The 23136-nt window shown below is 45.2% G+C and overlaps 1 protein-coding gene across 7 annotated transcripts in view; it reads right to left on the reverse strand.

Annotated features, from left to right (window-relative positions):
- Positions 1 to 23136, reverse strand: part of MAD1L1 (mitotic arrest deficient 1 like 1) — a 280226-nt gene that overhangs the window by 185212 nt on the left and 71878 nt on the right. For all 7 annotated transcript variants that reach the window (XM_087912883.1, XM_087912886.1, XM_087912885.1 and 4 more), the window contains exon 11: positions 17188 to 17332. In XM_087912883.1, the coding sequence (XP_087769009.1) occupies positions 17188 to 17332 (145 nt within the window). The remainder of the gene's footprint in view (positions 1 to 17187; positions 17333 to 23136) is intronic.

The raw sequence follows: 23136 nt of genomic DNA on the forward strand, positions 1-23136 counted from the left end.
ATAATTTTATTGAAATCCTATATCTTCCTATTGACTTTTATTGTTTCAAGGGAGAAGCTAGAATTATCATTATTAGAGTCTCGGTGTTGCTTGCAGGTCAAAAAAAAACCGGACTTCTTCCTTTTATAAACAAGCTGTAATTGTCTGCTTTATTGACCCATAAATCTCTAAACTGACTCTCTTCACTACAGTTGTATTATATTATGCCTTTTGCACTATTTTCTGAGTGAAAATACAGCCTCTTTCCAATATGTGGACTGGTGTGCTTTCATAATAACTTTTTAATGACAAATTTTACCCACAGTTAAATTTACTTTATTTCTACCCGAGTGAATTTCAGCTGTTAATTTAAAAGCAAACATACAGCTCATTCCGTTTTTGACATTAAGTGAAAAAAAACAGGCTAAAATGCCGTCTTGGAAAACACAACTGTGATTATATTTTCAACCGAGTGTTGAAAGTACAGCACAGAAGCAGTTTTGCTCCTGAAAACTGAATTTATATTTTGATTAATTGGCAATGATTTAAGGAGAAGTTTAATATATTGTTCTCGTTATTGGAAAACTTGGGGGGGGGGGATTGCTTCTTGTGGTGAGTTAAGATATTTAGCTACTATAAGAAATATTTTTAGCAAAGCATCTGTATTTTTAACTTGCGCCTAAAACGGCTTGAAGGAAAATTAGTGCAATGAATCCTGAAATTTCTGGATGCCAGTTGCAAAGAATGGGGGAAATTTAACTTCATCTATAAAACCGTCACTGGCTTCGAAATACACTGAATATAAGCAAAAAGAATGTGTTTCCTTTTGAAGAAGGCTCCATTTAATTTTGGGTCAAAATGCATTTGGCAATTAACATTTTTACAGGATTGTATTTATGACCTGCATGCATTAAAATTCCTGCAAAATTATTTGGTTTCACACAGCAAAATTACGATGCTTACTTTTTTTTTTGTTTTTTTTTTGCTTTTGCAAATGCGAAGAGGGTTCTGTGGATTTGAAAAGCCTTCAAGTATTGGTTTTATATGATCAAAGGCAGTTTTAGTCAGGACCGTTTCCATCCTGGGACGAGACCTTTAACCCCGTCAAAACTTCCACATCTGCCTATCTCAGGTCCTTGGGAAGGACTCGCATTTGACCAAAATGCCAAATCCAGGCTGAACATCTGGCTGACTGCGTGACAAACCCTAACAATAGCAACTGGGCATCATCGGCATTGACAACTTTCCCATCGGTCAATTGCAAAAGGCAGCTCAGCTTGGAAGAGCTTAAATCCTGTGACGAGACCTTTAACCCCATGAGAACAGTCCCTTTATTATCTCCAACTTTGCCCCCAAGGTCCAGGTTACCTTCGGGCTGGAGAAGAACTCTCCCAGGAACAACCTTTGACTCTAGAAAATTCAGTCCAAAACAGGGTCAACACAAACTGTAGCTTAAAAGTCCAAACAAACCAAACTGAAGTAATTAGTTTGGCAGGGCAGGAGCAAGAATTTCAGACTTGAAGGCACGGCAATAACTCACATGGTTGGGAAGATGCCAGGAACACAGATAAGCCACAATGATACAAGATAAAGTCACATTTGCTCCCAACAGCTTGCTGCACGCAGCTTTCTTTTTTTATATACACTGTGTTCCCAGCTGCAGCTAATGAAGGGAATCAGGGCCCTTTCCTCCCCCGTAAGCCCTGCAACCCATGTTGCTCCCTTCTCCGTTCCTCCCTGTGTGCCCTAGGATGAAGAGGGGGTGGGCCTGGATCTTCCTCTGAATTCTCTCTCCCTTGCTCTACCTCTCCCCTGCTCTGCCCAACTGGACTTTGCCCTTCCCCAGTTTCTTCCCCAGCCAACGGAGCCACACTCCCACTCCCTGTCAGCTGTTCGGCTTCCTCCTTCAAGTCAGATTCCGACAGGGACATGACAACCCATGACCAAACTTGCATATGAACAGCTATCGTATCTGGAGTACAAGCAGTGCAGAGTTAGCCAGGCAGATAAAAAAAAAAATTAATTGTCTCTAATGTCCAAGTAATACTTCAATTATGCCTAGACTATACCGGACCAGTTGCCAATTGTTAGGCGACAGAAAGAACTTCGGTAATTACAACTAATTTGTATGGCTGGCCTGTGTGATCCATGACAATAATGATCAGTCGAGTGTTTAGCCCCAAAAATGTTCACACGAAAAACCAGCCAGGTAGATTACCTTTTAACTTCTAACGGCGCGTTTTCTAACAATGGAGCCAATGGACATCGCCAACCTGTGTTTAAAGGCCACTGAAGCATAACTTCATTAAGCGGTTAGCAAAACCCAGCAAAGCTGAAAAGCGAAGGAGAATCTGTTTCCATTAGAACAATATGGGTTTGTTGGTTTTTTTGTTTTTTTTTTACCTCCCCCTTCCTCTCTTCTTGAATGGAAAATACAAAACCTTTACACAAAGCAACGGCGAGGCTTGTTTTAATTAAAATCATAATACAAAAATCATGAATAAATGATTCGGAGGAGGGAATCTTCTATTCTGTAGAATAATGAAAATTCTGGAAGAATCAATAGCTTTGCGGGTTTTTTTTTTTCACCTTTGCAAATTCAAATGCAGGGAGGTGTTGCTGAATCACACACACACACACACACACACACACAACCACGCACCAGCCAATGACTTTACGATACTGGCAGGTCTTACCTGATTTGCTATAAATCAGGGTGAGAGTGAATGAAGTATGTTGTGTTCGTGTGCTTATGAATATGCATCCACACGGTCTCTTTTCTGCCTCCACAGTTAAAGGGGAGATAATTCATAGAATTATTTGAATCAAAATCACATGAAGTATCAGTACCACTTTATAAATCCTTAGTAAGGCCACACCTGGAATGCTGCATCCAGGTTTAGTCACCGCGTTACCAAAAAAGATGTTGAGACTTCAGGAAAAGTGCAGAGAAGAGTAACTAAGGGGTACGCGAGAGTATATTTGCAGAGAGGAGGAGGAGGAGGAGGAGGAGGAGGAGGAGGAGGAGGAGGAGGAGGAGGAGGAGGAGAAGAAGAAGAAGAAGAAGAAGAAGAAGAAGAAGAAGAAGAAGAAGAAGAAGAAGAAGAAGAAGAAGAAGAAGAAGAAGAAGAAGAAGAAGAAGAAGAGAAGAAGAAGAGGAGGAGGAGGAGAAACAACTGTAGGGTCCTTGATGCTATCTGAGCTTGCTTGTTTTCTTGCAAACGTTTCATGACCCAACTAGGTAGCACCATCAGTACTAGGAGAGTTGAGTTTGCAGGGAGGAGGGGAAATAATTTTGACCCAATGACCCTGGGGTTGCTACAATGGTCGTAAGTGTGAAAAACAGGCCTACGTCACTGATCAAAATTCAGATGCTTAGCAACCGACTTGCATTTATGACGGTTGCAATGTTCCCTGGGTCATGGGATCTCATTTTTTCAAACTTTGACCCTCAACGGGGAAGCCAGGTTCACTTAACAACCATGTCACCTGCTTAACAAGCACAGGGATTCCCTGAACCCCGCTGTGGCGAGAAATGGGGCAGAACAGGGGGGGCGCCACTCACTTAGCAACCATCTCAGTTTGCAACAAAAACGTGATGCCGTCGTTAAGTCGAGGACCGCCTGCACATGTTAATTAATTACGGACGGTGGGTGCTGCAGCAGCCTGATGGATTGTGTGGTTTAAAAGCTCTTCTCCCCCGCTCCCAACGACCAACAACAAAAAAGCTGCTGCCAAGCCCAAGGTCGCCATTCTTCTACAAAATGCACTAAAGCAGGACTAAATGGCCCTCCAGGGTGTCATCCGGAAGCAGATTCCGGCAACGGCTGAGCTGGGAAGGAGGCCCCGCCATTCCCGTTTTTCACTTGAGCGGCCGCTCTTAATGAAGTCGCTCTGTAACGGCGCAACTTTTAGTTAAGGAATGAAGCAGGTGGCCGGGGCTCCAATGGAAGAGGACGGGCTTTGCCACGATGAAATAAGGCATCGCCGCCTGCAAATCCCACACTAATTACCGCCGTCACATTAGGCCACGAATGATGCTGTCCCTGCACACCCGGAATGGATGAAACAAAGAAACGGAGACGTAGAGGTGGCCTTGCAGCCATCCGGGGAGGCAGGAGCAGGGAGGAAGTTGGAGTGTGAGCCGCACCTTCCGGATGGACTGGAGGAGAGAGGGAGAAGGGAGCTGCCACGATCCATCGTAGTTTAGGGCGCTAGAATGATCGGAAATGCGATCCAAGAATCACCTCATTCTCCTGATGATGGGTAATGTAACGTCTGCAAAAGCTGCCAGCTCAGACAGCTCCAAGGACACCACAGACCTCCCTCCGCAAATCCCACTCCCTTCTAGCACTGATGATATTACCTAGTTGGGTCACAAAACGTCTGCAAGAAAACAGCCAAGCTCAGAGCACCAAGGAGCCCATAGTCCTCTTCCTCCTGCTCCCATCCTCCTCACCACAATCCCTGCTTCCTTCTAGCACTGATAATGTTCCCAAGTTGGGTCATGAAAGGTCTGCAAGGAAACAATCAAGGATCCCACAGTCCTCCTCCTCCTCCTCTCTGCAAACCCCGCTTCCTTCCACCACTGATGACGTTCCCTAGTTGGGTAGTGAAACGTCTGCGAGAAACCAAGCTCAAACAGCACCCAGGATCCCCCAGTTCAACCCTGAGCTACAAATATCCCCTTCTATCCATAAGCCTAAACTATTCATGGCAAATCTCTGTAATCAAGGAGGCTGTGAGTTCGATCCTAGGTAGAGGCTAATATTTGGAATAGACTCTTCCGCAGATGACCTCCAAGGCTCCTTCTAACTCTTGTTATTCTATGGAATTTGGTTGATGCAACGGACTAAGGAAACAAACCACAATTGGATTTGTCAGCGCACGGACTGACTGACAAGTGCCACCTTTCTCCCAAAACTGAATGCTTTTCTTCTGACCCCTTGATCTGTTGGGGGGACGACATCTTTTGCAGCCAATAAATTCCAGGTAAAACGGACTCAAAACGCCGGTCTAGCACCGCGACGTTATGGGAAGCACGACGCTAAGCCGGGGCGGGGGGCAACAAAGACAAGCCCATCCCTGCCTCTTCCACTTTCCCTCCCTCCCCCCACTTCCAAGAGAACTTTTGGAGAGTGAAACACCCGGCTGCCAATTTAAATGTTTAATAAACGTTTCATCCGGGTAAGGTTTTAAAAGCTTATCGCAAAAGACATATTTCAAGTGCCGGCATGGTAAGTGATTTTTTTGGGGGGAGGAGAGGGGGGACGACAAATACGTATAGCTGAAAATGAGATGTTTCTGCATGCCTGCTCCAAGATAGAGGAGAGGTTTTTCAAATCAGGATGGTCTGCCCAGGCAAGAGGGCGTGCAAGCTGAGAATTATTAATTAACAGTGGAGTTTGTGGCTCTGGGGCGGCTGCCAGGGATGGATTCCACCATTGGGTGGTATCAGGTTCCTCGGATGAATGGATGGGGCAGGGAAGGGGGAGGAACCCTCTTCCAATGCTGTAGAAACGAGCGAGAAAGGTGCTGTGGTTCACTGGCAGCAGGTGTGGACGGCTGAGGGCTCGGAGAGCGAGGACTCCGATGAGGGTCCTGCGTGTGATACAGGGACGTGGCCCGGACCATCAGGGAGTGGAGTGCTGCCTTCGGAGATTGTGGAGGCTGGCAGCAATGAGGAAGAGTCCCCCGAGGAGCCTGTGCCCAGTGGGCATGCACGCAGGGATGCTGGAAGGAAAGTGCAGCTGCAGCAGTACAGGCAACTCGGGAGTAAGGCTGCAAGGTGATAGCCCCTCCCTTAAGGGATAAAAGCCAGCCTGAGAAACCGGAGTTCTTTGCAGGAAGCAAAGAAGTTCTTGCACTTCAAGCCTTGTGGAAGTTCGGACTATCTTGGTTGGTATTGAGAGACTCTTTGTGTTTGAAATATTTCTTAGTAACTTTATCTAGTGTCCTTGGCAGCCTTGCACAACCTCGGCAAGACTCCTTCTTATCAGAGACAATTCATTTTAATAGCCTTATAACTGTGAATGATCGGGAATTCCCAAAGAAGCATTAAAAGGTTTTGCTTTATCTCTGTTCGGTGTTTGTTTCCTTGGAACAAGGTTTGGGTCAGAACCAAAGGTCCACTGGGCTTCTCTAGTCACCCAGGTTGTCCCAAAGGAGCTTTTTTTTCCAAGAGGCAGCTGGGCTTCCTTTGTTTTTCTTGGAAAAAGTTTCGTTCTTTGCACCTTTTACCTTCCAGCCTCGTAATCGTCTTCGTGGCTCTTCTCTGCCTTCTTTCTAGAGTCACAATTTCCCAAAATAATGAGAAGCACCAAACGTCGGGTAAATAAAAGAGGGGCTGATTCCTGAGCTGAATAGGGAAAGGGGTTTAAAACTGCCAGGTGTCAAAAAGAGCTTGCCCAAAACCTGCTAGGACTTGCAAGAGGCTTGTAACCCATCCCAAATAATTAACTCCAAGTATGTGAACAGCAAAAGGGAAAACGATGTGCTTCTGTTTCCGATACAGTTGAAAAGCCTTGGTAATTTATTATCCAGAGACCCCGTTGGTGTGTTTCGTTCTACCAGCAGTTAATTATAGGCAGAATGATTTCCTGGCATATTAAATACACAGAGTTTCTTGGGTGGTTCTGGGGGGTGGAATCGCTGTGAAGAGTCGCTTACAAGAAGAGGTGGCTTAGAGGGCTGAGAAAAAAGTAAAATTATATCCCTTCACTTTCCTTCCCAGACTTCCTAAGGAAAAGGCAGGGCAGCAGAAAAAACTTAGCATGGATGTCACTCGGGATATCAAGTATTTAGGAGGCAACAAGGAAATATTAACGATTTAATAGCCAGCCATCAACACCCCAGACAACAACTAAAAAGCTACGCACAACAGGAACCGTATAAATACCATACGCAAAACAGTCCAAAGCGCACAGTCTGCTAGAGACAAGTTCCCTAAGGATGGGCCCCAGGATGAATTTGTGAGCCACACTGATTTAAGTTCGTTTTTCCCCATCTGCCTGAAAACTTTGTGGCTCAAACTTTGCACTTATTTATTGTGGAAATCCAAGGATTCCTTCCCCACAACCTCCCAGCCTCTTCAAAGTAGAATCCCGATAGTTTTAACTCCCTGAAGGTAGATTAATGTGAATTAATGTGTTGCAACCTTAAATATTTTGACTCTGTGGACAGATTTCCCCTGGGTGGCTGACAACTGGCTGGTTGAGCCATTTCACAATTATCTCATGTTGCTTCCTCCTCCTGGGACTGAACTAAGTGACTGCAACATCTGTCACAGAATTGGTGGCTATCACATCAAGTGTCATTCCACCCCCTCCCCCCACCTGTTCTCTGCCGGGGTGTTGGGTGGGTGTATCCATGGTGAGTGTGGCAGTCTGGTGGAGAAGAGATGACTCCACCAGACTGTCAATCATTTGGAAGCCTGCACTCACAAACCAAAAAATCTCCACACCACTAGCCAGGCAAACACCTGGGCACAGACAATCCCCCCTGATACCTCCAGCTCAAACACACCCCAACCAGGCACCCAGATGAAACCTAGCTTCCTAACAAATGATAGCTGTCCATTTACTCGGAGCCAAGCTGCACTAAAGGCCTCCAATACAGGAACCCAATGTTGCCAGCCAATCAAGACACAAAAAGAGCCACAAAACAGACAGAAGATATTAGAAACACCAATCAAGCAGAACACAGCAAACTCCAAGACCAATAAACACAGACCAAGACTCCCAACCAATCAGGATGAAGAAAAAAACCATTCTGGCACAGCAGTAGACTAGCCCCAAATTTAAAACTGAAACCACTGTAAAAGTCTGACTCACAGACAAACACAATACAGAAGCCTGATGATGGCAGATGAGATTCTGCCGAAACGTTGCTACAACTTTAAAAGCACAACTATAATGACCTGGGAAAATACCCAAACAAAGCTGAATACCATACATGTAAGTACCCACAAAAACTTAACATTATATATATATATACACACATACATACATATATACATACATACACACACACACACACACACACACACACACACACACACACACACATAAAAAGAGGTGGGGGCAAGGAACAGATATTTTTCTTAGCATTAACATTTCTTTTCGTTTTTGGTTGCATCCTCTATTTATTTATGCATTAAAATTTTACCCCGTGATAATGCGGGAGATTATTATTATGCGGCGCGAGATGCTACCCTTAATGATGTGAATTATATCCGCTCGGATCGCGTACTTCTGAAAACAAGCAATATCTATATTTTGTGTGTGCGTCTGTGTGTATAAATAAAATAATCTCATTAATTTTTTAGCGCTCCCTGGTAGGGGAAGGTGCCCACTCGCTGACATCTGTCCTCTCCTTTCCTGGCAGGCCGCACATTAGCATCTAAATAGCTGGCAGATAGAAGGGAACAGGGCCCACTAAGAGCTCTTTAATTAACTTTAATCCTTTGTAAATCCATAACCGCAATCTGCTTGGGCCTTTTTGGTTTTGTTTTATTCCCTTCTTCCCCCGCAGGGGAGAGACTTTCTTGGGGAAATCCCTCTGCTTTCGGAGGAAAAGGAGCCGGGGGGGACAAGAGTTTGGACTTTCTTGGGCGGTGCCAACCTTGACTGCCAACCAGTCTGATGCAGCCCGTGGTTGAGTCTGATGGAGAAGAAAGGTGGTCGATGGAAGAGAGGATTTGTAGCCCAGGGTGGGACGGCGGGTGCCCTCTGAGCTTGGGTGCGCCAACTAGGCGACGTCCTCAGGGCAAATATCCACTCCTTTCTAGCACTGATGATGTTGCCTAGCTGGGCAATGAAACGTCTGCAAGGAAACCACCAAATGTAAATATAGAAAGGAAAGTGGGGCGATGGGAAGAGGGAAAAGGAAGGGGGAGAAGGGAGGGGAAGGAAAGAAAAGGAAAGGAAAGGAAAGGAAAGGAAAGGAAAGGAAAGGAAAAAGGGAAGGGAGGGGAAAGGAAGAAAAAAGGGAAGGAAAGGAAAGGAAAAAGAAGGGAATGGAAGGGAAAAAAGGGAAGGGAAGGAAAAAGAAGGGAAGGGGAGGGAAGGGAAGGAAAGGAAAAAGAAGGAAGGAAAAGGGGAGGAGAGGAAAGGGAAGGAAAAAGAAGGGAAGGGAAGGGAAGGGAAGGGAAGGGAAGGGAAGGGAAGGGAAGAGAAGAGAAGAGAAGAGAAGAGAAGAGAAGAGAAGAGAAGAGAAGAGAAGAGAAGAGAAGGGAAGGAAAGGAAAGTTCCTGGTTAATCTTAAGTTGTGTTGGGTTTCTTGGTATTGGTATATTTCATGAACTGAAAGATGAATGCAAGTTCAGTTAAATGTACAGCGCAAAGTATTGTGAACGCTTAGAACAATTTTAGTTATCAAATTAAGTATGCTGTGAACAACACCTTCTTATCCTTTTAGGGTTTGGGACACAATTTTCTGTTTTTGTTTTTTTTTTAAAAAAAGGAGGAAAACCCCTAACAGAAAATAAATTAATAGCTATCTCGCTACGGGACCCAAACCAATAAAGGCTTATTAAAAGGGTATTAAAAGATAAAAGTAACAGACCTCCTTGAGAAATTAAGCCAGAGCAACAGATAAAACCTTTTCCTTTGACAGCTCTAAAGGGACTGAAGATTTACGTTCGCCGAGGAGCCAACAAAAGATGCAATTGAACGTTAAATAAAACAGCTATATCAAAATAATTGGGAGGCTACAATTACCCAATTACCATCATTTAAATAAAAGCTGGCCATAAGCCATTTCCAGTATGTTTTACCGGATCATTAGGAAAATTGGTTTGAAAAACTTGACAAATGAAAATGGATTTAGGCCATAACAAAGCATAGAAGGGATTTTTGTTTTTTTTAAAAAAATATGCTGAGTCGGGGATAAAGCCGCTCAATTTAACAACCGGGCAGCTTAGGGGAGATCTTCCCTCTCTTGGTCCACTGACCCTTGTCTGCAAGGCAAATATTAAGATTTACCTTAAAAAGAACCACCATGATGGCTTAAATACTACCCAAGCTCTGAGCTTGGTTGACGTTGTGCAGATGTTTTTCTTGTCTTTTGACAGAGAGGAAGTAAAGGAGGAGGAGGAGGAGGAGAAGGAGGTGGGGGCCAACTGTGGAGTCCTTGGTACTTTCCGAACTTGGTTGTCTTCTTGCAGACGTTTCATTACCCAACTAGGTCATATCATCAGTGCCAGAAGGGGGAGCAGCTCAAATAGCAACAGCCTTTTGTGGGTTGAGATTTCTGTTCTTTGCCTTGTCTGCAGCTCTGCCTTCTGTCTCCCAAGGTTCTTCTCACAGCCCATCGCAAAGGGAAAGAGACTCACGGTGGGCTCCAAGCTTGCCAGTTCTCTCCTCACACCACACAGACCATCTGGCCTTTCCTGGAGAGAGAGTTGGGGAGCAACCCCTTTCTCAAATTGTGATATTTGGGGGGTGGGGGGTGAAATGCTGTTGGAATGGCGTTTGTGCTCGTCGCAACCAGGGGAATAATGCTTGGCTCGATTTGGATCCGTTTTGATTTGTGGGCAGGAGACGGACAGGTTAACCGGGTGAGGAAAAGTTAGCCTGGACGGTTGAGTGCATCTTCGTTTCCCAGAAAATATCTTTGGTCTTAGCGGGGAGAGGTGTCTAAAAGAACAGTGATGGCTGGTAAACAAGCCCATTTATGGAACTCGACGCTTCTCCAGCCAGGTGCAGGGATGGCGAAGCAGCCGAGCGTGGCTCTCTCTTGTTACCATCAATGTATCCTGCAGATAAATGGCCCCTTTTCGAGTTGTTTTTCTGACCTCCCTTGTACCCAGATCAGTTTTAGAGGCAGGGAAACGGAGCCTCCTTACTTCAGACCGGGCAGAGTAATAACCGTGAGCGCACATAAACATCAAAGGTGACAGAAAACACAGCCAGAGTGGGGTCACAGACAACCTGGTCTTTGAGAAATGACACACACACACACACACACACACACACACACACGGATGGAAGCCACTTTGTTCTGTGACACGGGCTTCTTGGGAGGAGCAGAGAGGCTGTCTTCAAAATCAGTTTGGGTGGCTGTAGAAAAACAAACCTTTTTCTTTTTCTTTTGTTTTTTTAGAGGAAGTTGAAAATCCTGCGTTTTCAAAGAGCAAGGGGATGCCACCATATTAGGGAGGGAGGGAGATGGAAATGAGAGGAAGGAAGGAAGGAAGGGAGGGAGGGAGGAAGATGGAAAAGAGAGGAAGGGTAGGAGGGAGGGAGGAAGAAAGGAAGGAAAGAGATGGAAACAAGAGGAAGGAAGGAAGGAAGGAAGGAAGGAAGGAAGGAAGGAAGGAAGGAAGGAAGGAAGGAAGGAAGGAAGGAAGGGAGGGAGGGAAGGAGGGATGGAGGAGAGGAAAGAAAGGAGGGAGGGAGGGAAGAGATGAAAATGAGAGGAAGGAAGGAAGGAAGGAAGGAAGAGGTGGGAGTGAAGGAAGATGGAAAAGAGAGGAAGAGAGGAAGGAAGGAAGGAAGGAAGGAAGGAAGGAAGGAAGGAAGGGAGGAAGGGAGGGAGGGAGGGAGGAAGGGAGGGAGGGAGGGAGGGAAGGAGGAAGGAAAGAGATGGAAAATGAAGGAAGGAAGGACTCTGAATAATGTAGGCAAAGCCAATTCCCCCTTCAAAATCCATTTAAGAGAAAAGGGGCCTCCTTGTTACCGTCTCCTCTCCAAATTTCTTCTCGCCGCCATCTGAGGCGTGCCGCTCGCATCTCTTCTCCGTACCTCCCTTCCACGGCCTTTATCTTAATAAGCATCTTTATAGAACCAAAAACAAAAAACAGGGCACTTAAAAAGGTGTTTTGTTTCTGCTGCAATCCTGAAATTAGTTTTTCTTCCCCTGCTGTTGAGTTACGAGTTGCTCTCCAAGACGAATAATGCAGTCATATTTCCAACATCAGGGTAATAACTTCGCAAATGGCTTTTCCCCACAATGAAGCAGAGAAATTTCTGGCGGGGTGGGGGGAAGGTGACGGCCTTCATTTTATTTTTTTTGTCTGTTCTTTTTGTTGTTTTGTTTTGTTTCTTAAACAGAGACACTAAAACTGTATTGTGGGATGTTACAGGAAACCAGAAATGGAAGGATGAAGTTAAAAGAAGCCAAACCGTCATTTCATTTAAGGATTTTTGGCTCCGATTTCACATCAACATCCATAAAGGCAACCAAAGAATCATCCCTGCTCAACAACCGTTTCAATAAATCAATACAACTTTATCACAAAGGGACACAAGTGACAAATTAAGTGTGCTAGATTTGGCCCAAACTCTCTTGATTCTGACAAATAGTGACAAGAGCTCTGCTGGGGTGACAACAACCGAGACTGGAATCGGATATTTGTCTTGGAAAAGAAGGGTGTTGTACAAACGCTGTATTGATGGGCCTGCAAAATACTTATGGATTATTTTTATGGAACATTTACACTTACACACATACACACACACACCCCGAAGTGAAGTTAGCTGCATCTCCGTTAATGTTCCTTTGCAGGGAAAGGGGAGGGAAGGGAAGGGAAGGAAGGAAGGAAGGAAAACGAGGGGGGAGGAAAGAAAGAGTGGGAGAGGAAGGGAGGGAGAGAAGAAAGAGTGGGAGAGGAAGGAAGGAAGGAAGGAAGGAAGGAAGGAAGGAAGGAAGGAAGGAAGGAAGGAAGGAAGGAAGGAAGGAAGGAAGGAAGGAAATGGTTGGATCCTTGGCAGGATTTCCAGTAACCCCAGCAGAGGTCTAATTGATGCCTTTGCTTCACAGGACCATGGATGGATGGATGGATGGATGGATGGATGGATGGATGAGAGCATGGGAGGGAGGGAGGGAGGAAGGGAGAAAAGAGGAGAAGGGAGGGAGGAAAGAAGGAAAGTAGAGGGAAAGAGGGAAGAAGGAAGGAAGGATGGATCTTGGGCATCCCACCAACAGCTTTCTCATGCATGTCCCATTAGCAGCAAGCAGGGATGGTCCCAATCTCAGTTGGGACCAACCGTATCAAGCCAACATAGCGCTCTTGCACTCCACAAGCCGCTGCTTGCTTCTCGGTCTGCTTCAACCCACCGCCTAGAGCACCCCTTGGTTCTGAAGACCTGAGAGAAGGATTACGTGTCCACCTCCTCCTGTTCACACCTACACTTACAAGCATCGGTGGATAAAGTCCATGGGGGCCTCCTGGTCACCCACAGAGCTCCAGGCTAGGCCTACTGGAGGCAGCAGGAAATCTCCTTGCCGGAATTGAGTTGTCTCCTTCGTTTTCCTCTTCTCTGGGGGTCTGACTGCCTCACCCCTCACTCTTTTCACCATTGAAATCCCAGCCTTATCCCCGCCGCCGGCAGCCACCCGAGTTCAAGGCGGGGGGTGGGGGGAGCTTAAAGCGTGACTGTTCCGCTGTGACTTGCCGCCAACCGGAACCGATCCATCCAGCGACTTACTAGCCTCAGAGAAAGCGCGGGCTCCCGAATTGCCTGATCTGGGAGCGCTGCAATTGTCAGCCGTAACCCTGGATTAATCTCCTTTTTCTTTTCGCCGAATGTAAAACATCTTCCCTTTTGCAACCTTGGAGAGGGGGGTGTGTGTGTGTGTCTCCCAGGAGAGGCGTAGATAAGGGAAGTCAAAAGAAATCCCTCCCTCCCTCTTTCGTTCGCGTGTTTCTAACTTACAGACACCCAAAATGTTCAAGTTCTTTTCGCCCGAAAGAGAACCTGTTGGGGAGGCGAAACTTTACGCGGGCCTTGGATGCACAAAAAATCCCTAGGAGGGAGATTGGAGTGTTTATTCTGATTTAAATAACTCCCATAAATCACTCCCATCACTCATGTTTTCCCAGAAATGAATGTGAACGGATAATTATGGGCCAGATAAAGGGAAAACAAGATGTTGCAACTTCATTTCTCCAGGAGACCACAAAGTCAGATTCCCCCAAAACCCAAAAAGCATCCCTTGTATGGGTTCCTGGCTCCCCGTTACATCTGAAACCAGATGCTCTTCACAGGCATGTACATCTGAAACCAGCTCTTCACAGGCATGTATAGAAGAGCAGGCAGAGCTGAGGGCGGCGTTAAACTTGTCATCAGCTTAGAATCCTTACATTGCCACAAATGCTCCCAGTCCAACCCCTCCCAAATTCCGTTCTCTTATCTAAGGCTGATTTAGTGATGAACGTAGATTTTTGTATATAGATTTGAGAGATACATTTTCTGAACTGCAACCTTACGTGTTCTTCATGCCTGACCTTGTCTGTCATGTCTGTCAGAGTCTGACTCCAAGGAGGAAGACGAACAGCTGACAGGGAATGGGAGTGTGGCTCCGTTGGCTGTGGAGGAAACTGGGGAAGGGCAAAGTCTGGCTGGGCAGAGCAGGGGAGAGGTAGAACAAAGGAGAGGGAATTCAGAGGAAGACCCAGGCCCACCCAACCTCTTCATCCTAGGGCACGCAGGGAAGAACAGAGAAGGGAGCAACGTGGGTTGCGTGGCTTACAAAGGAGGAGAGGGCCATCACAAGGTATACCCAGGGAGGGAGTTTAAAGGAGAGGCAGTTGCAAGCTGTGTTTTCCGAGAACAAACATTGAGTTTATCATGTTAGCTGCTGTTATCTGCATTCCTGGAATCCTTCCAACTGGTTTGATTTACTGCTGTGTTACTTCACTTCTGGAACCCCTGCCAGATTTATTGCCTTACCTTGCTTTGCTGGATTTTTAAAGTTTTCTGTTTACAATGTTTTGGACTACAATATCTGCAGCCAAAGGCTGTTGCAGGTTCCTAGGAGAGTTTTTCTCCAAACCGGAAGGTAACCGGAACATTGGGGACAAAGTTGGAGCTAATAAAGGGACTCCTACTTATTATCTGGCTGGGTTGTCTTTGTGCCACGCCACGAGTCATCATATTGTCCCTCCGAAGTTGGCCTCGGTCAATTTCCCAAGCATTGGAGCCCTACCAAAGTGTGGCTGGGAAAAACGGAAAAGACTCGATGTCCATCTCTTCCCACTTCCATGCGTTCTTCACCCTTCCTGGCCACTCAGCTCAGAAAATAAGAGCAGACTTTTGAAGAAGTGTTTCTAGGAGACACCTCGGAAAACAGTGCTTTGTAGCCTGGTTTTCTATCACTGCCATTAATAAGGCGTCCTTGTTAACCTCAGACACCACCAGAACTCTGAGCAAATGGATTTATAGTCTTAGCTGGAGTGTTACCTGCGCACAGCTCCAAAAAGTTCACGGGGACACAACTGAGTAAATGATGGTTTCGCCTCTATTGCTAACAAAATGAATCTTGAGCTCAGCTCTTCATCCGAGTAAATAGCATTTCTAGAGACACTTTCCAGGGGTGTCGGTTTCTCTGCCACGGGTGAATGTATCTTGTTTTCTCACCAAAGGAAATGGCCCTAATTATGTTTAGCTTTGTAAACTTTGCAAGTGAATTCAAAGAACAACTTTCCCTTGGAAGGCAACAGATGTGCGTCTCAGGGCTCATTTTCCTTAAAGAGACGATGCAAAAAAAAAAGGCATATTACAATCTCTCTCTCTCTCTTTTGTCTTTGCCTAATTCCGGCAGCCAATTTCCATTTGCTTAATATAGTCATGATATTTCACCAAGGTAATTATACCCTCAGCTATCAGCAACAATTAAACCCTTAGATTTGGAGTTGTTTAATAAAGGTCTCCTGGAAAAGATATATATACAAATACATATAAAGATCTGTTGCACTTCCTGAATAGGAGGCTTTCAAATGTCAAGGAGGCAGGTAATGTTTTCTGATGAATATAACGATGAAACGCACCACCCAGCAGCCCAAGTTATTCCCCTTCAGTAGAAAGTGACAGGAATATTACATCGGAAGTGTGAAGCAAGCCTCATCATCGCTTTAATAGAAAAGATATTAGCAAGAATGGGAGACTGCAAAAGAAGAAGAAGAAAGACACTGAAGAATGAACCTAGAACTGGTGCATTTCGTTTTGGGAAAATAACGTCATTTGCAAAGAAACAGACTCCCTGGGCGTTGTTTGGCCCCGTTCTCCTCAACAGAGGGAAGCACAAATAGGACACAGAAACCAGCAACGAATGGGGGTGGCGGGTTGGGGTTGCTTGCGTCTCTGAGCTGAGGAAGGACCCTTCATACCAATTGGGGCAGCCGAGGCGATGCCTCGTGGATAACCAACTCACAAATAAGCAGTCGGAAGTGGCCGAATCAAGACGCACGCCGCGCTAGACCGACAACCGCCGTTGTGTCATGTTTTAATTCCAGGCCGCACCGCAAAACACGCAACCACAATCGGCCCGAGTACAATTTTAAAAAAGGGCCGTTTATTGTCTTTCTCAGTTATGACAAACTCGGCCCTTGAAATGCGCAAAGATAATCCTCAAAAGAGCTTCTATCAGAACGGGGCATTTCCCTGATGACATACGAAGGAATTTATGACGTCCTGCCAAATAAGACTTTTAGAATCCTCTTTCCCACAACCAAATATCCCCCAGAATTCCATGTTCATGAAGGAAATCCAGCTGGTTGGAAGCCTCACCAACCATAGGACAGGCAGTTTGGACAAGAAAATGGACCTCAATCTCATAGTGGCCCCCGATTTGGAGAAAGCACAGATTTGTTGTAGGTTCTGAGAACATTTTTTTTTAATTTGTTTATAAGCTATATGATCATCATCATCATCTCTAAAAACGCTGAAGGTTTTCCATTCTGAGCTACCTGCCTTCCCCTCCTCTCTTTTCTCTTTTTAGCGGTACTTAGAGCAACTGCTCCAGCCGTAGGACATGCTAATTAGATCATTAAATATCAGTCTCGGTTCTAAAGCTTCCAGGGCAAAGTTATTATTTTTAACAGGTAATATATTTGCTCGATTTAATATTAAATTACGTGATCGCTTTCATTTAATTAAAACAAAAACCTTTTGTCCTGGGTTAGGAGGGAAAGCTTCAATGAGAGGACTTGGTTAGACGTCTCCGTTCTCGGCTGTTCGTGGAAAAATCAGGTGCAAATTCAGAAATAAATAAGCACGCCATCATGGAGCGGATCTACCCATAAGCGGCAAAGTGAAACACAGGCACAGAGAAATGTTAGAACGAACAATAAGAGATGGTTTGAAGCCTAAAATCCACATTTCCAGGTTTGGAACATCTCGCAAGTCAGAAACCAAATTTCATTAGTTTTCCCACAAGACAGGAGAAGCATCACACATCCTGGATTTCTCCACCAAGAAGACTTACGTTGGTAAGAAGCTTCACATGTTTCTGGAGATTTTTAACCATTGCTTCTTGCTGCTCACACTTCTTATTTTCTTCCAGGAGCTGGTTTTGAACCTTTAAGAACTTTTCTTGCAGTTGTTTCCGTGCGTTCTCCAACAGCCGGGCTCTAAAGAAAGAAAGAAAGAAAGAAGGGAAATTGAAGATGGAAAAGTAAGAGTCATTTTTTGGGGGGGGTGGAGGGGGTGGTGGTAATTTTTGTTTTTTCTGAAAAGCGTTCAGAAGTGGGAAACGGTTGCTATTTGTTCCCCAAAGTCTTCCTTGCTTGCTCCGTCGGGAATATAGTTAGTGGTTGATCCTCACAGATGGTTGTTAAAATATCTGCATTTCAATTGTTGACATTAGGTGTTGGACCGAATGGTTCTAAGGTTGAAACATTGAGCCTGAATTTGTACATCGATGGATGCACGAGCTCTGTAGATGCCATCTGCTCAAGAAAAGAAACAAAAGGGGCCTTCTTGAAACACCACACAAAAATTACCTTTATAGCAAGGTGAATGGCTTACATGGATCCCTTAACACAGACACAGGTACGTATACCTGGAAAACTGTCCCTTCACTTGCCAAGTTTCTCGCTCTCTTTTTCCCCCAAAAGCTCTCTCCCTGCTAGGAGTCCATCCCATCCTTTCCCCCCTCTGCTAACTGTCCCTGCAAGCATCTTAGATTTTTCTATGAATTAAAGGGCTCTATGCAAGCAGCGGCTCAATTTGAAGCCATTCATACCCCAATTTAATAGTCTGTAAAATGGATCCTTTCCAGTGTTGCAGTCAGGTGGGGAAGCTACTCGCGAAGGCTATAAATCTACTGTGAAAAATGACTAATTCAATAACCACAACAGTACCAGGCCTCTGTTGTCGTCCCCTCTTCTCCACCCCACCCACCTCTCCGTTTTAATTAATTAGTTACACGGCGAATGGAATCTTTGCCACCGAGTAGCATGCCAGGGTTATGCTAGGCTGTTGTGAAAGGCAAGATTTCGGGCGCGTTGGTGTCTTGGAAAAAGGAGGGAATCTGTTTCCCTCTTCAACTTTCCTTGCAAAGATTTCAGAACACAGATGAAAGAACCCAATTTTATGCATGATTATTCCTGGATAAACTAGCTGGGAACGACACCACTGAGCAAGGAGAGAGGAGAGACAGAGAAAGAGCGTGTGCGGTAGACGCAAAATTGGATTTGCTGGAAATTTTCGTCCTGACGCTGAAACGGATTAGTTGAGGATCCTGAACAGACAGCAGCCCCAATGCCGAAGCAGGTCCCACTACAAGTCCTCCTGAGATTTTGCCATTCTGCCTAAAAGTTTTAGGATTGCTTGCTGTTCTTTTTTTTTTTTTTTTGCAAAAATGTGGATGTTTAAAACTTGTCGTGGCCCACCAGTGGAGGTGGTGGCAGACTAGACAGTGAGGAGGTTGGGGAGGAACGTGGGCCAGTCCTGGAGTCTGGGGAAGACTCTTGACGAGGGCTCTGCGTCGGAGGCAGAGATGGGGCCTCCAACAGTTATCAGCTGCCTTCGGAGTTGGAGATCAGTGGGGAAGAAGAATAGCTGGAGCCTGTTCCCAGTGTGCGCATGCACAGAGCTGCCAGGAGAAGGGAACAGTTAAGGAACAAGGGTCGACTCGGGAGTAAGGACACAGGTGGATGGTGAATGGCCCCTCCCAGAGGGAATAAAGAGGAGCAAAAGGGGAGTGGGATTTGCAGGAGACAATTAGTTCAATTCATTTAGGTGAAGATCTGTTCCTGACTCCTTGCCAAGTATTGTCTGCTACAGCCTGGCGTTTGGAAGGTATCGGCCTGGCAGCTCTCCAAGACTGATAAAGGTCTGTAGTTGTGAAATCTCTTGGAAGACTGTTGGCCCGGGACTTTGCTGGAGGGGAATTCCCTTTAACTAAAATAAAAGGGGTTTTATCGGAATGAGGAGTCGGCTTCATGATCTTGGGAAGCCTTGGGTCAGAACAAAACTGACATCTAAACACAATACAATACAGGTAACCCTTGACTTGCAACAGTTTGTTTACTGGCTTTTCAAAGTTACAACGGCACTGTGGAAAAACAGTGACTTATGACCGTTTTTCACACTTACTACCATTGCAGCATCCTCGTGGTCACGTGATTGAAATTCAGACGCTTGACAAGGGACTCGCATTTATGACGGATGCAATGTCCCAGGATCACGCAATCCCCTTTTGCGACCTTTTGACAAGCAAGGTCCGTGAGGAAGCCGGATTCACTTAACCACCATGTGACTAACTTAACAGCTGCAGTGATTCGTGTCTGTTAGTGTCTCAATAAGTCTTGGTCAGAACAACCCTCTTGCTGGAAAGAAAGCTGAGCTGGAAAGCTACGGGGTGTAGTGGGTAAGATAACGAACGTTCTCACTTTTGATTATTTATTTATTAAATTTATTGTGTCACCCTTCTCCTTTTGGAGCGACTCTGGACAGCTCGCAACGTCATAAAAGCAAATACGACGAGTTAAAACCTCGGACGTTGAAATAAACAGAGATTAAATAAGTTTAAAAACAACGGGATCGAGGTGAGAAACCTGTTCTTTTGATAAAATGATCTTCTGCAAATAGCTAAGCCCACCCGCAGAAAGGGCCAACACCTTCGTTGCAGGAATTTTCGTCTTCGGTCCCATAATGTGGACTAAAAGCTCCCCAAAATAGATGGAGAATCTAGAATTCTGTACTCTTTGATTCCACCATTAGAGCGTTGTATATAAAAGCTCAAAGCAGGATGTCAACGGCTACAAAAGAAACCTATTTATTGGCTGGATAAATGTCCCACTCATAAAAGGTCGCACGATCCAAACCCTTTTCAATTTGTTTTTGTTTTGTTTTTTTCAAAGCTCATAAAAAATTAAACCCGACATCTGATAACTCGCTTGAACCTTGGCCTTGGTGGCATTTTCAAAAGTCTTTGCAAGTTCAAAGTATATTTTGCTGGCCTTAAAAAAGAGGTGGGGGGGGGGAGAACCATTCCTATTTATCGCCTCAATAACGTCATTGGATGCTGTAAATCTAACAATTCGAATCAAGGGGAAGAAACTTTGGGTTTTTAAGTTGCTGGGAAATGTCTTGCAAGTCCCTTTTTATTCTTCAGAATAATTTCAATGATAAAAGTCCATTTAAAAAAAAAAAAAGTTGTTAGCCTTGCCAATGAACACAGACACACTAAGATGTGTTTTAATAGCTTCTTTCTCAAAAAAAACTGCTCCGGGATATTCAAAATTTCATTTATCTTCGACCAGGATTTCTTTTAGGAAGGAATTCAAGCCCCCCGAAGATAGGGGAGAGCATTTGATTTTAAAAAAAGGCTGCTCTGCTTTAACTACATGGTCTGAAGATGACAAGAAGCCTTGGGTGAGGTATTTAAGGGGACGGAGACGAGGGATTCTCCTACTGGGACGCAACTTCATCGACATGCCAAGGAAGATAAGCAAACTCTCCCAAAATGATAGTCGAGACAAGAAGAACATCCAATGAAGTCAGCTGCATGAGATGCTGTCAAATGAAGCTAAGCCACAGGGGTGGAGGAGACATGAAAGTCCCATTTCCTGGTCCATGCACAAGGGTCAAGTTCTTTTCCAAACCAAGAGACCTGGAAGATGGTTCTTAAAATAGGTGGTCTTGGAAATGGAAGAGATGGAGAGCCTCTCATTCAGGCTACCTGATTAAGGTAGGTCAGATCTTAGGACAGGAGGAGGAGGGCGGGAGGGAGGGATGGAGGAGGAGGAGAGAGGAAGAGAGGAAGAGAGGGAGGAGGAGAGAGAGGAGGAGAAGGAGGACTGTGGGATCCTTGGTGGTCCTCTGAGATTGGCTGGTTTCTTGCAGACGTTTCATGACCCAACTAAGTAACATCATCAGTGCTAAAAGGGAGTGGGTATTTGCAGAAAGGAGGAGAAATGGGAAGTGGAGAAAATGCTGGTTCCCCCAAGTTGTAGTAGGAGCTGCTTGCCTGCAGCTGGATATTTCAACCATCTAAATTCCGATTCTAAATACTTCAGAACGCAATTACGCTTTTGCTTTAAAAAAAAAGAAAAGACCCAGAACTCAAAACAACTTAAATAAAATTGAGAATGAAGAAAGAAAATAAATAACAAGGATTGAAATAATTATTAATCAAAAGAAAGTCCAGGACATGGACTAGTGGAGCTATCAGCCATCTCTACCCGGTAATTTCTTCTCCATGTTGCTTCTGATGAGTTTTATATTCCTTACATTTCATCAATTTGAATCACCAAATGCAATTTGCATCCGAAAATAAACAGAGAGAGAATGGTAAATGCTCTCATTTGACCTTGAAGTCAGAGAGAAGAAATCCTATCCTCCCCAATTTCAACTCCGCCCGAGCTATAATGAATAATCAAATTTGCCACATCACATCTCAACCTGTAATCGTATTTTCCTTACTCCAAAAATGAGTGTTGTAGCCTGGGCACAAGAAGCCAATCTCTCTTCACATTGTTGCCTCCGAATGCGGTAGATATAAGTTTCACTTCATGTGTTGGGAACAACCCCAAAATAAAGCCTGGTGACAAATAGTCTGTTTACCCTGAAATCATTCTGTCACTCCTGCTAGTATCCACACATTCCTTAGAAAACAAAGGTTGTAATATCTAGGAAGGGTTAGGTCACGGATGTTGGCAACCTGCGGCTCTAGAGCTCTTTGGGCCCTCTGCTGTGGCTCCCTGTTGGGTGATCCCACCACTGGTTGGCCCCGCCCCTCGCCCTCCCCTCCCCACCCAGTCACTTCGCCATGCCTGTGAAGGTAAAACACAAGAAATGAGAGGGATGGAGGGAAAGCCATTTCCCATAGAAAACACCAGGAGCCACAAAACCTGGGTAGGCGTGGTCGCGGGTGGTGGTCATGTGACTGGGTGGGAGTGGCGCTGAGTTGGCCATGCCCACCCAAGTTTTGTGGCTCCTGATGTTTTCTTTTCTGTGGGAAACGGGTCCAAACGGCTCTTTGTGTCAGGGCCCCAACAACAATCAACAAATCCACCCCCATTCAAATCATAAGTCTCTAGCCGCATCTCTCAGAGTTTAAAAAAAAATTGATTTATTAGGAGTGGCCATGTTGGCATTAGCTGGATGCAGCTGACACTAAAATACATCCTTCGTTTCCCCTTTGACCCTGGTCTTCCCCCCGCCCCCGGATGTATATTCTCCAATGGGACACATCCATGGTCAAGAGTCATCAATCATGCTCTCCAGTAATATTCTAGTTCACTGATAACTTTGGGTTGCCAAGGCGATTATCTAGGGCACTTGAGGAATGCACTGTTTTACCCCCACTCCCTTTCTCCTGGCAGCTAAAAAGTCCCAAAGGAGTATCTTTTTAGTTGACACTTTGAGTGTTTAAGGTTGCCGCCCGCTGTTAGGAAGTATGTTGGTTACCCCAATGCATTGCTTCTTGAGTAGGAGATCTTATACCATCCCCCTCCTGTCTTCCCAGCCTCAAGAACGTGGCAGCACGGAAGCTCCTGGTTCTAATATGGCTTCCAATATTTAATGGGAAAACAATCTTGTGCCCCAAATTAATGCAGACAGCATCGCGGCAAGGCTGAGCTAACAAGCCGGCTGCAAACGCTCTTAATCGCGGGATGATGGCCTATTTGAATGTAATCAGAAATAATTGGGAAAATAAACACACTATGACGAAAAAAAACCAACAACCCTCTAAAAACCAGCATTCCACTTCAAGGGCCGGAAAGTCCTCCCTGGGTTGCCGCTCATGATTGCTACTAAAAGGCTCTTCAGGATGGTCCAGGCTGACCCTTTTTATAATCTGGCTTCATCTTTAATTCATATTATGGCCCTTTTGCAGGATCTTAGCGTCGCCTTGTTTATTCTGCGTGCTTTTGTTATGGTTTGTTTTGCTTTGCTTTCATCGCGCCGCCGGCTACTCCTTGCA

The sequence above is a fragment of the Pseudonaja textilis genome, chromosome 14, assembly GCF_049901715.1.
Source record: "Pseudonaja textilis isolate UNSWEBS1 chromosome 14, rPseTex1.2, whole genome shotgun sequence".
Classification (NCBI taxonomy): Eukaryota; Metazoa; Chordata; class Lepidosauria; order Squamata; family Elapidae; genus Pseudonaja; species Pseudonaja textilis.